Here is a 13,566-nt window from a genome sequence, read left to right as displayed (position 1 = left end):
GGAACTGATATCATACTGAGTTCGCTCACTTGATGGCGGAGGAAGCAAAAATGAAAATTGTCCTCTGGCAAATGGGTATGCCAAATGGAGTTAATTTTGACAGGTTGACCTGATATGATCAACTTTCTTGCCCTATATTGTCCCTTTTTTGTCCCTCTTCTAATTTCCCATTGCTTGAATGCTGTCAACACATTTTATACTTACACAATCACGTTTGACGTTCATGTGTTTAATGTAATGCTATTTTGCGCATTCCTGTCATTATAGTTGTATTAATTGAAGCTGAAAGCTTTGAAGAGTTTCGAACAAAAAGTGAGTCAGTTGTATATGCGGTGGCTCAACATACATCATTGGACTGATATTCGAAAATATATACAATTGAAATATGACGTATAGAGTTAGAATATGGAGCATTAAAATAATACTTGTGGTTATCCTTTAGTTAAAATAAATGTCACAAAAACCAAACATGAGGAATAAGTTAGGCCTGAGAAGCGAAGTTAACAACAGTGTGATTTTTCAAGTAAAACATGAAATCAATGAATCTGAACAATGAAGAATGTTATATCACGACGCATTGGTACTTTTCAGGTTGGGTCATCGTTCAATATTGAGTTAGAAGTGCGACCGCGAACAAAAACTGCCGTTTTGTTATCAGTTGGTATTCTGGAATATTTAACACTTCAGTTATTCAATGGCACAGTTAAATTCACTGTGGATAATGGTGCGGGTCCGGAAACGGTATCACACATACCGAGCATGACCAATGCTCTATGCGATGGGCACTGGCATCACATTAAGGTTGGTAAACACCTTCAACTAAGGGATGAAACCATTTCTGAATGCTTTCATCTGAAAAAAGAGAGATAAAGTAACCAGTTTTGTTGATGAAATTGAACATTCCGTCTATCACAGTACGGACTGTTCCGCAGCTACAGTAAATTGTTCGTTTAATTATATTCAGCTTTATAAAACGAAGAATCTGATGACTTTGACTGTCGATGGCAGAAGCAGTTTAAACATAATGAAGAAAGGTAAAAAGACAGACACGAATACGAAGGATCCACTATATTTGGGTGGTGTTCCCAAAGGCATTAGATCGAGTGGTCTGGAAACAACAGGTTAGTTTTACAGAATTTAAAGTGATCGTCTTCTTATCCATCATAATATCATTTTTAGAAGGATTTCTTGGCTGTGTTCGTGTTTTGAATATGGGAAAAAAACCGCGGAAGCGAAAAAACGTTGACTTGTCACAAGTGTCTCTATTTGGTGATATTACAAAGAATTCTTGTCCTGTCAATTGAAACCAGGTCAATAATGCTTTAAATGCTTAACTTTTCAGTAAAATTACATTCATTATACCAAGTGTTTTGCCTGACAATAAGATGCAAGTGAATCTAATATACGGAATATTAAAAAAAAGAAAAAGAGTAGGAAAAGGGGAAAGATGTATGATGGATATATGCTTAGTGCACAATAATCATTTACTGGACCAAAAATAAATACGCTTAAATCACCGATGTTGTTTGTTAAATCTACTTAGCATGATTCATTTATTTATACTACTGGTAAAGCATTGGGCATATTCAGCATATCTACCGTATTCGCCTTGCCTTTGGCAATGGATTATCTTCTAACATCTTGACAAATTTTTAAAGGAAAATGTTTTCCGACAGTTCATTAAAGAACAAAGCAAAGATTCGAACTGAACAACAGTTGAGGGACATTGATGAAAGCTATAATGATTTCAAATTTGTTTCTCAAACTCGATAAAAACTCGCGCTGAGTGTGATAAAAAAACTCTATTTATGATAAAAAAAAAGTGATAAAAACTCCTCTATTTATGCGACAAAAAGGAAAGTTTGCAGCGTATGCTACAAATTCCGGAGTGCTGGAAGGATGCGGTGAAGACAAATTAAAGTATGACTACTCAGCAGTAACCATTAAACTAATTAAAAAAGAAAGCAAAGGAGAAGTACGAAAAGAATGGATGTCGAAAACGGTTAACTGCAATTTGAAATTAAAAAGTCTTGCAATTGTAAACGAAAACTCCTGTTACATTATTAATTCACGGTAACGAACTTGGAGGAAGTAGATAAACAATGGGTCACCAACCAACAAGCGCAGAAGGTGGTAGGAAGTTCTGTATATTCATACCAAATATAGAAATGTTTCATCGCAAGCCTCTCTAAGCTTCTAAGTGCTAATCAGGTGAATAGGAAATGTATCTTGTGGCGAAAGGTCTCCGGTAAATATTAGCATTAACACTAGATTAGCAAAACTGGGAAGCACGACCTTCTTCATGAATTTTAATCAGTATTGATAAAAACACCGCGTCCCTTAGCCACAGTTGAGTAATATTTATGAAAAAAAAGCAATTAATGATCTAGCCTGTAAACAGATCGTGACTAGAAACTATAGGGGAATAATCAGGACACCCCAAATGAAGTTTTACTTTAACGCCGATCATCGGAGTGAAATCTCAACAGCTCAAAACGTCTTTGTGAAATGCAATAAATTCTTGTAATATGAAAACTATTGGACATCAAACTTTCCACACCATATGACTTCTTAAATTCAGTCTGTCGCTTGTTAATTATATTAACTTGAAAATATACTTCTTTTTGAATATTGTGTGGATCTTAAATGCCGCTGTTTATTACTGTAACAGAACTCGCTTTTCCGTTCCAATCATCGTTGTTTTTTTTCTTTTTTTAAATGTATCTAAAACGAAAAATCTAATGTGATGAGCAGTAGGAGCTGAAATTACCAGGAAGCACAATTACAATGGAAAAAATTCATATTTTTTGAATTCGCAAGAATAGCAAGCACATTACATGTAATTTCTAAGTAGTATATCGGATTACTGGTAACTGCTTCCGTTTATGCCTTTCTGTAATCTTCATTTCCGTAGCAAAAATGTTTAAAAGCTTATGTAAATTACAGTTTCTGTCTTCAACTGCTCATGTCGCTGGGAAAATCGTAGTCAAATTTCTTCGTAAACCTCAAAAACAAACATTCCTCGCATCCATAACAGATTACAGAGAAATTTTGTTTGTTGATACATGATATTATGCCGACTGAAAAGCAACGTTGCTGGTGTCTCACTGCCAAAAAAATCCGATGGTCTAGAACATTTCCCAATCGCTGGTCCGAGGGGACTAAAATATAGTTTACGAGGGCGATGGCGCGGTTAAGAGAAAACAGGCAGGGTCGTCCTTAACGTTTGGTAAACTAATACGTTAATAGTTTTGATTGAAGTCTATTATCAAATTAACAAAATTTATTGTTACTGAACCCTGTGTTTCCCCTACAAATAAAAAAGCCACAGTGGTCCCTAGTCAAGAAAAGGCTGGGAACCACTGGTCGAGATAAACGTTTGGCTACTAACTAGCTCTTGTGAAAACTTACAGACCCACAAAAAACTTTTCATTTTGAACTTTATTTTGGAATTTTAAAAAAAAAATTTTTGGACTTTCAAGAATTATTGCTGAGGTGGTGATTATTTCCATTCTGAAGGTGATTATTTTCTAAAGTATGATAGAACTACTGGTATAGTGAAACTATTGAGAAATGACTCTGAAGCTGTAGAGGGACAACAACTCCTGATATTAAACAGCCATCAATAAGAAAATAAGAAAGTCTTCCACTGAGTACAGATAACAGAAATTCCAGAATCCAGCCATAACTTATTGAAAAATTCCAAATAGTGATTTATTCCGATATCATTTGAACTTTCCTGATGAGTAATATACACTCTGGGACATATAGGAGATTGACAGATAATGAATACGGTAGGCAGTAAATTAGCCTTGCAATTCGTATAAGAATAAAAACATTTATAGAGTTATTTCTAAAATTCAATCTAATAAAAAGTATTACACATCGGTAATGGCAGGACGTTTATCTTCCATTTATTTTTGTTAACACGTGTGAAAATATTAAGAAATATGATCTTTAGTACTGTTTGTACATATAAATGGACTTAGTGGACCTTTTGCTCATTCCCATCTAATTCAAACAAACTTTCGTTAACTCGAATTCTCTTTGCACTCTAATTTTATTTCCTGAGCTTCCCTTAATCTCGGTATTTGTACTTGGTTCGGTTCATCAATAATCGTCTGTTTCGTGTTTATTACAAAGTATTGAGCTATGGAATGAAATAATTCACTGCAACCAGTCTAGACCGTATAAGCTTAGTATTGTTAAGTGATGCATAATATATTCAAATTTAAGGAATTTAGCATCAATAGACATAAATATTCCCATAAATGGTTAGGAAAAACGAGCTGCTGTTGTCCTCATCTAATCACCCTGACGAATAGTATCGAACTTCTGAAAAACCATACTTCTTAAATAAAATGCGAAAACCGAAAAATTAAAAAAAATTAATAGAATAAGCAATTTACGGCATTGAGCATGATGATACTTATGGATGTTTTGCTAATGAATTTGTGAGTAATTTGTCCATTTTCTTCGTTTATGAATACCGTTCCTTCAAAATTATTACCAAATGATTTTCCATTAGAAACTAACACCTTTGCGAACTGATCAAAAGGCATGACGAATAGTTTAGCTAATTAATCATTAAGGGAACACTTCATTAAAGGTTAACAAACGATTTGTATTGGAAGCATAATATGGACAATCTGACTTGCGGCGATTCCCGGATTTCCATGACTATGGCTCATCATTCGTCAATTGGGCCAGGTGTTTTCATCGATCCAATAATTACTGGTACGATAACATCAAAACTGTGCATATCTAGACGGAAGAAATAACTAATTGTAATAAGGCCATTAGCTTTGATTGAAGTTGGTTGTAAACCAGTGGGTATCTGGAAATCAATATGCCTCGTTTCTGGACCTGCACCTGATGCAATTTTACATGTCCCCTGAAATACCACGAAATAGACACCATAAACTATATTTCTTGGGCTAATTCCGATTTATCATGAATTACGAACTGGAAATATTAGGTGAATGTATTCTTCCCGAAGTATAAAAAGCTATTACCATGGATTCAACAGCAATTGTCAATGATTTTCTATCAAACAAGTGTAGCTCATAACGATTCTGCGATAAAAAATCAAGCTGTTGACACAATGAGAGCAGCACACAATCATTTCGATTTTTCCGCGATTTCCTTCGCTTCCTTTTAGCACCATTCTCAATTACCAATGTAATTTTCGCTGTTTCACCTGAATTTTTTTAAAACACTAACTTGAAACACTTCATTGTTTTCCTATCTGAAAACATGTCTAAATTTTTCAAATAAATATCCAAAATCTAAGCACGTAACAATTTAAATACGATTTAAATGAACTTCAAATTCATTAATTTACGGAAACGATTTAATGCAAAGATAACGCCAGTTAACGATTAAATTTACAAGAAATTATTACAGTCTTAAATACAGTTCTACCGGGTAGAAGCCCCATGTCGGAAATTGTTAATTGAGCAGATTCAATGCCGACTTTACGATTGCAGCAACATCCGCGTACTTCATTTTCTTCTCGACCCGTGACAGGTTGTCGCATGTATGGTGCATCAAGATTGAGCAAAGAGAACACAGTAAAGTTATGCTCTGAAACGTTCTGCTAAAACTATTCATGGCTAAATATGTATTTTCCGTACTGTTTTTACGGAAAATAGCTCAGCTCCGAAGAGTGGTTGGAAATTCTGACGATATTTTGCTTCTAGGTAATTACTCTCTCCTTCCACGAAGTTTTATGACCATTCAGAACCAACCGATTGTTTTCAAGTAAAACAATCCTGCTTTGTCTAAACTACCGACAAAATTACACATTAAGTTAAATAACTCGAAATTGAAAAATGAAAAGAAATACCAGCAAAAATCTCCCTAGCATCCTCATCAAGCACATCCAGAGTTGCTGAACAGGTATAACGAACCCAACCGTAATTTTCCTTTTCGATCGATGATATCACATCCAGTGGCAACTAAAAATTCGCATTGGTATGATGCAAATAGTGTAAATATGTTTGAAGTCGACTTATGACATTTCTGATCTGGCAAATTTTGTCATTATTAAATGCATCTTAAGGTTCTCTTTTCCTTATTTTGTTCTATACAACAAAACTGTCAAATCCATTTAAATCCAATTTTAGATGTATTTAATTATCATTTCATATATATGAATGTATATAGCAATATCAAGACAGAAAAAACCACGCTTACTGGAATATGAAAGCGTATTTGATGAAGGCCTTCTTCCAAATTAAAATTTTCATCGCAAAAATCAGTAAGCACTCTGCAAATTGTTTCAATCTACATCATGCTCACCATACTAACTATATTTTTCCTTTTTTTATTGAGCAAGATCGCCAGGATCGTCTGCTGTTGAAATGCTTCTCATAATGCAAGCTTAAATACAGCACAAGCATGGACTCTTTGAAAAGAACTGTGATAAATGCGACACTCAGGCTTATAATAATTTGGATAGTCCAGCAGCCAAAGTAAATTTCTATCACAAAAGAAATTTAGGTGGTTAGTCCATTAAAATTCTGAAGCAAACCTTGTCAAATCGATATACTCATTGAGCACTTGCTCGTTACTTTCATACAAAACCTCGCTATTCTTATTTTTCCAGCCAGTCTGTGCTTGCCCAATCAATTTTACAATCAATCGCCCCACTTTAACTTTTTCCAGAACACTTATTTCCACATGCCCCTGAAACTCACCTTTTTGATAGTTCTTCCAGTTTTTCGAATTCCACGAATTATGAATTCCTTCGTCAAATTTGTTTTAATTTTGTCTTCCATTACAATGATACGTAATAAACTATGGACAACAGGAGATTCTTGAGAACTGTTACAGCCAAGCATGAATATCGAATGGAAATATTACTGATGAAGACAGTGAAAGCGAACCTGAACGGCCTCACCACCGGTGTAGGGCTTCTCGGATTGCTTGCTGAGTAGAACATCAAAATGTTCGATTTTCATGATATATCATCCATTGAGCATTCCCTAATCCCAAAAACATTCCACTACTTATGTGCCTAGTTTCCTCGAAACTCCCCACCCCTCCTCTTTATAATACCTATTTTTTCTGCAAATAAATTCAATCGTCAATGTGAAAACATGTTTTCCAAAAAATAAGGACATAGGCATGCAAATCTATCAATAACAATCAGCGCAAAATGAAAATATTATCACCAATAATTCGATTCAATTATATGGAAAAGTAAACGAGTAAATGACTAAGGCTTCGTTGACCTACACTTATTTAGTGAGGTGACATGGGTAAGCAGTTCGTTCTTTTTTTTTTTTTTTTTTAAATTACTAAAATAGTATGCCTTTGTCACTTAATCGGTGTGCTGAAACAACTCGCCAGTGGTTAGCTCGTCACCTAGACATGATACGATACTCGATGATCATTCATCAAAACTGCTTCAACAGCGTAAATGCCTTGCACTACTACACCCAGGGAAAAGAGTGATGCCAATATATGAAGAAATTTTAGATCAGCGGGAAATTTTCAAAATGCAAGAGCATAAGTTTGATTTAGAAGTCATCTACTCCTTAGCCATATGATAGCTGCAAGCTGACAGGGAATGAAAATTATATTGTAATGCAGTAGGTATTATATCCAAATGTGGATAACCTAAACAATATTTTGAGGCTAAAGAATATCTGCATGCAAACACAATGATTTTCAGATTTCATACGTATCATCCAGATAAAAATAATTCAAGGGAAAAATTTCTTCGAAATATTAAACTTAATGCGAAATCCATAATAGGTGTTTCAACAAAAGTGCTTCAAGAAGTTACTTCAGGTAAATGAGATGGCGTAATTTAATTGACGCCTTGAAAAAATATTATTTGGAAAACAATTCTGTAGATGTATTTCGATTGAAAAGTAAGGAACAAAATTAAAAAATAAATAGCAAGCAAAGCCGTCATTCTACTCCTTTCCTATAAACTACTTCAAGAATCATGAACATCTTCGCAACCAAATTGCATAGCTTTCGGTGAAGCACAATATGTGCTAATAACAGTTCAGAGCGTCTTGACAGATTTTTCCATAATGGTTCAAAAATGAAAGCAACCTGAAAGAAAAGTTCTTTGCTCTAAATGCCTGATTTCAGCTTGCTAATCATATTATGTGAAGTATTACTTATCTTCTTTTTACTACTTTTTTTTTTATAAGTCCTACTGACCATCAAAGCACCTTTGAGCTCATTGCTTCTTCTGATGAGATACCCCTCCATATTCGAAAAGCGATGATTTCTTTATTAAAAATTTATCTCCATCATAAACAATAATAAATGTCTGACGTAATGGACATAGGAACAAGTACGCAGGTCCTAATATCGAAGCTCATGAAAAGGAATAGATATCGTAGGGACCGCAAAAGAGTCAATATATATGAAAAAAATCGATGCACAATTCACAACCTTCGATCCTTTAATTTTAACAGAAAGAATCAAAGTTACTTCAAAATGCTAATCAATTGATAATCTGCTAATTGAGAGCTGAAAGGGCATTTATTAATGGTAGCTCCTTTTGCTCCTTTTTTAAAGCGCTCAACACTCTAAACCAGTTTCTCCTTTTACTCCATCATAGTAGATATCATTTCGAATTTCAGAAATATGGTACAGAAAGGATCATAAATCTAACAGTTTTTTTTGGGATATGAGTGCCTTTAGAGTGACTATTACAAACTGCTTTGGTTTAAATAATGGAAATGAAAGGTGACGAATTGGAATTTATTTCTGAAAATCAGAGATAGCGATAATTAAAAGAAGAATAGTGAAAAGGGGAAATTGAAAAAAAATATTGCAGGTAAACGGGCAGTGTAAAATGGGAAAAAACGTGTTAAGCAGCAATGTGAAAGGCATTGTTAGGATGAAGAACAAGCATATCGACGTCATATTCAATTTTTAATTGGTTTTAAATTAACCCTTACTTGCATCGGGGGCCGTTCACTCACTACAGCATACAACGACCCGTTGCCCATAACCCTTCAACCTTCCACCCTTAGACTTTGAAATTATTACATTTTATCTTTCCCATACATTACAGATCCAATCATTCGACTTTGTTCATTGCTTCTAAAATGGAATTCGTTTGAAAGGGTAGATAAATGTTGAGTGAATGAAAATTTATACCTTTGGCACTAATGATTTATGTCTTCGACTTTTTCTTCGAATTCACAACTTTAATTTTTTCTTAATTTCCTTAAAAAACAGATGCAACAGAGCAAAGTCTTTCATATAATGATAGGGGAAATGTATTTGATGAAATAAAACTGAAAATGAGAGATAACGAAAGCAGCTGGTAGTTAATGTGAGACATAAGAGTTTGATTTGATCACATTTGAGTAATATGATATGATGTGACATATAATGAGGGAAGAAGTTGTAGACATAGTTAGGAAGACAAAGTGATGATGTGTACCTTGTGAAAAATTCAAGCCTAAGCTGATCCATGCTAATCCTCCCACTCCCACTCTTCTTAATGCATTTCTCGAAGAACATTGCATCCTCACTTCGCAAATGACAGTTGCTACATAATACAGATTCTTTCAAATACGTTAGCAATATTTTTAACATAATCTGACTGCTGAGTTATTTCAACACCTTTATACAATTACCATCAACTGACCCTCTACAATTAATTATTCCCGAACCTCCGAAAAGAAAAAAAAAAGAACAAAAACAAATCCAAAAACAAAAACCAACTTGAAGCAATCTTGATTGTTTCAGGTTTTAAATAAATTATTGTCTAGTCCTTAATTCTACTAAAATTTATGATTTCATCATTTAGCGACTAAAACTGTTGAAACTATCTAAAAGGGGTTGTAGAGTGACATTTCATGTTTAAAACATTTTTTAAATATTGAAATGATGAAATACCAGAAGTATATAGACTCATAAGTCCCGACGTCATAAGTTCTTTTTCTTTCTTCCACGTTCCAATGTACTATGGTTTATCAAGAAACTAGCAAGTCCTTCCTTTCATCATGGCGGTGTGTGATAGCCAGCGCCAAAAAAAGCCGAGACAAATAAGACAAAGTCAGTCGTCATATTATAATGATGCGTGAAGTATATATTTGCAAATGAAATGGTAATCCTCGGATCACCGATCACGACAATAAACCTCGAGAGGGTTTTTCCATTATTTACTTGAGGAATGTTTCCTAACATACGTAAAAAGTCACGAGAAATGCGAAAAAGCGCAGTAGAAAAGGAAAAGTTTTTGAGATTCCATTCTGTGGCTAAGATTCCTACGACATTGAGGTGTTAAATCTTAGCATAACTCATTGAAACAATTTCCTGGTGATGAAAATTAAAAAATGACAACAGAACGCTACGAAAAACAAAATTCGAGAGTACTGGCGGAATGATCAATATATGGTGTCTAGTGGGCTAAGGCATAGTATGGGCGAAAACTAGGACAACTTGTTAAAAATGCAAACATATTTCCAATGCATCATCCAGAAAGTTCCCTAATCAAACAACATTTTTATTATCACTCCAATGATATTCACCATGTTTTTCGATAGTTATCAAGTTCAAAATCTTTTCAAGTAAGTCATCGAGACAACCAAAGGAAAACAATGTCGTAAAATAATGAGATATTTTTTAGAATAATATTAATATGCTACTGTGCTCAGTGAGTAGCGAAATCAAAAGTGATATGAAATATCAAAAGTCACTCAAGCTCCAGTTCAAATGTCACATTTTTCAAACATCTCAGCAAATATTTCATTTTAAAACGTACGAATAATCCCCTTCCAAAGCTGTTTGAAGTGATATGCTGTGAAGGAACAGAATGATATCATGTGGTTGGCGGCCGAAAACATTCTGCATGTTTACCATTAAATTTCTCCGTTATAATTAAAAAGTTTCTTTTTTTTTACCTGTTGCAACAATTTTTACCCTACAGTTACTCAGAAATGATAATTAGTGCATACAAGAAAGTTACGAGACGAAGGAGGCTCAAACGAAATGTGCTTAATATTTCCCCATATTCAGTCGATCTAACTTGACAGTTTTTAAAATAAATAATTTCAGCAAGTATCAGCTACTAATAAAATTGTTAACATTATTTCTCAAAAAACTTATGTATACATCATGTCTGGTACTTATTTTGCTGCTAAAAATCCTTTATTTCTCTTAACTCCTGAAAAGGATATCCACTTTATTAATAATCACTACTTTTTCGACTGCTGTCATTGATAAATTATTGCTATAATTTGAAAATACTGTCAATTTAAAACTTTTCAAAAAAAAACTAAAAAAAAACTAAAACTTTCTACCATCTAGCTGAATGCTGACCTGTGCCCTAACCTTTTTATGCTAAATAAAGTTCTGAAAATTTCAATTCTGAATTTTCTAGAATTACAAAACTATCTCCAGAAAATCAACCATCCTTAACAACACATTTTCTAGTTCTTGAATGAAAAATCAACTTTATTCAAGGTTGAAATTCTAGCAGATGTATGACTCATTCAACCTCATTGGTAAAAAGAATTCAGTTCAATCCACATATTTTCATGGCACCAAAAACTATCGAAAGAGAGCAATGAAACTAGATCAATTAAACACTTCGTCATATGAAGATAAAATTAATTTGTAAATAAATGAAAAAACGCAACAACCAGAATGTGTGGCACTTTATTTTTAGGACTTCTACGGAAGACCTAGAACCTGACAACTGCACGGATTTAAAAGGGAGTAATATTCCCACTTTTTCTTAGGCCTCAAGCTGAGCAACCTTATTTCCGGTCATAAGTTAATTTATACAGGACCTCGACAGGAACAATCATAAAGGAAAGAGTCAGGATATATAAAAGAAGGGAATGGATATAACCAATAAAAAAAAAATGACAAAAAGAAGTGATAAACTACACAGCTAACGATGCCTGTAATGATCGGGTGATGTCAGCAGAAAATAGGCAGAGGGATGGAAGGAAGAGGATACAACCATAAAAGTAATAGATGTTAGCTGAAGGGAAAAAAGTAAGAGATAAAGTGGGGAGAGGAAAACGGAAAGCGGGGAAAGGGGTTGAGGGTGCACTTAGTAAAGTGAGCCTTTGCTATGAGGTCTAGGCCGTTGTCTTCTTTCCTTCCAAACAATCATAAGGAAGCCCCGTTCCCACGGGGCTTCCCGGTCAGTCTTTCTTATGCAAGCTTCATAAGACAACTTTTCAACTGCCATTAAAATGCAATTTCCAATTTATAAGATATGTGTTAAAGTAGACCCTGCAGTATACCACTAAAGTATTGCAGCAGTTAAAAAGCTTGCGTCTGTCCTGACGAATATTATTGAATCTAGATAATTAAACGTGTCACGTTAATGGTCAAGTAGTTTGTTTGTGAATGATTCCACTGCAAATCAAAGCCTTACGTAATTTCAAATAGAATTACTTTGGTAAAAATCTTTACAAGCGGTATTCCAACATCATTATCATGTTTAGAATTTTATCCATTCATGTTTTCAGTATTTAAAATGTACTTTCATCCTTCCTCTCTTCATTCCTCTTTTTAATGATTTTTGTCAAATGTCGAATCAATTGCAAGAAGTTACAGTTCCTAATTAATATGAGAATATGAGAACTATTTTGCTGGAATAAACAATCCGTCACCAAGTCCATTTTATCCAACACATACAACAATTTGCAAAATGTTTAGGCAGTCGCTCAATACATCTGAGTATTACTATTCCTCGACAACAAATAAACAACGAGAATATACCATATATAACAGGAGAAGGCTCAATTAGGCTGCCCGCAGAAGTGGGGGTAACAATATATGATAACAGTTGGGCCAAGTTCGAAAACGTAGAAACTTATCGCCCCAACTTAATCTTTATCATATTAAGGACAACAAAGTAATTCAGGAAAATGCTTTTTACATCGGGAAGAATAACTTACAAAATTTGCAGCATAAGTAAAAGAATAGCAAACGCGAAGAATATAAGCCCTTCACAATGCCTCATTGAGAATAACATTATTGCACTGTAGTCATGTCAGAGTTTCTCACAGTGACATTTACGTCCACTCAGCAGCCATGTCATTTGTGTTTGTGTTTGCGTATGTCTTTGAGGACGTGTACGTGTTTGGTTGTCTGTCTGTATCTGTAAGTCCGTATGTATGTTATATATATGTATATAGTAGTTTAACCCGTATATATATATATATATATATATATAACGGAATAAACAGGAGTAAGTTATGAAAAATCTTTTGTCTTGTTGACTTGTTGGTTCACGCAAGTAACGGATTTTCTTTCTTTCCGTTCACTTTATCATTATGCTAGTTTCGACAGATTTAACCCGTAACAGTACGGCTATGTCGGATCTGTTAAGTGGTATTGCGAGTTTCACAAAAACAGTAGCCGATTCGTTCAACACATATGAAATCAGGAAACTTGGTGACAAAGTGTAAGTGATTTCATTGGTTTTCAGTAGTTACTTTTTAGAACTGTGAGTTCAGTTCGTCAGTCATTTCATTACTTTAAAACATATTAATATAATAACTTCGTAAATTTTATTGTAGTTCAGTTACCATTAATTTCGAAATGCTTACCATTTAG

At 34.2% G+C, this 13,566-nt stretch overlaps 4 protein-coding genes across 4 annotated transcripts in view; 2 read left to right on the top strand and 2 right to left on the bottom strand.

The window, feature by feature from the left end:
* LOAG_16917 (laminin alpha) overlaps positions 1-1,340 on the top strand; it is a gene marked incomplete at its 5' end in the record, with an annotated part of 24,190 nt that extends 22,850 nt beyond the window's left edge. The window contains 3 exons of the mRNA XM_020449571.1: positions 592-801; positions 965-1,121; positions 1,180-1,340. Of these exons, the coding sequence (XP_020306886.1) occupies positions 592-801; positions 965-1,121; positions 1,180-1,304 (492 nt within the window). The 3' untranslated portion in view covers positions 1,305-1,340. The remainder of the gene's footprint in view (positions 1-591; positions 802-964; positions 1,122-1,179) is intronic.
* A 2,654-nt stretch (positions 1,341-3,994) lies between these two features.
* Positions 3,995-7,079, bottom strand: LOAG_07977 (hypothetical protein). Its single transcript, XM_020447584.1, has 8 exons — positions 6,891-7,079; positions 6,536-6,690; positions 6,199-6,271; positions 5,849-5,960; positions 5,425-5,586; positions 5,016-5,200; positions 4,655-4,894; positions 3,995-4,335 (listed from the first exon to the last, which is right to left on the bottom strand). The coding sequence occupies exons 1-7, from the start codon at positions 6,963-6,965 to the stop codon at positions 4,691-4,693; spliced, it is 966 nt and encodes a 321-aa protein (XP_020302200.1). The 5' UTR covers positions 6,966-7,079; the 3' UTR covers positions 3,995-4,335; positions 4,655-4,690.
* Positions 7,080-7,923: 844 nt separating this feature from the next.
* Positions 7,924-8,073, bottom strand: LOAG_07976 (hypothetical protein; the record flags this gene model as incomplete). The annotated part of the gene is made up of 1 exon (XM_003143508.1): positions 7,924-8,073. A coding segment is annotated over one exon (150 nt), but the record flags the coding sequence as incomplete, so codon positions are not given.
* A 5,249-nt stretch (positions 8,074-13,322) lies between these two features.
* The window catches only part of LOAG_09733 (hypothetical protein), a gene marked incomplete at its 5' end in the record, with an annotated part of 6,990 nt that continues 6,746 nt past the window's right edge, over positions 13,323-13,566 (top strand). Inside the window, one exon of the mRNA XM_020448004.1 lies at positions 13,323-13,414. Coding sequence (XP_020301816.1) covers positions 13,323-13,414 — 92 coding nt within the window. The remainder of the gene's footprint in view (positions 13,415-13,566) is intronic.

Source organism: Loa loa (assembly GCF_000183805.2).
Source record: "Loa loa unplaced genomic scaffold supercont3.28, whole genome shotgun sequence".
In the NCBI taxonomy this organism is placed as follows: Eukaryota; Metazoa; Nematoda; class Chromadorea; order Rhabditida; family Onchocercidae; genus Loa; species Loa loa.
The sequence above is the reverse complement of the archived record's forward strand: the minus strand, read 5'-3'. Positions and strand labels throughout refer to the sequence as shown.

What these genes read in the sequence shown, in the direction of transcription:
- LOAG_07977 (XM_020447584.1), bottom strand. Translation starts at nt 6,965, where the DNA reads ATGAAAATCGAACATTTTGATGTTCTACTCAGCAAGCAATCCGAGAAG. An exon ending in CCGGTGGTGAGGCCGTTCAG is followed by an intron (nt 6,691 to 6,890) that starts GTTCGCTTTCAC and finishes GGTGAGTTTCAG; the next exon opens with GGGCATGTGGAAATAAGTGT. An exon ending in CGACATGGGGCTTCTACCCG is followed by an intron (nt 5,201 to 5,424) that starts GTAGAACTGTAT and finishes AAAAAAATTCAG; the next exon opens with GTGAAACAGCGAAAATTACA.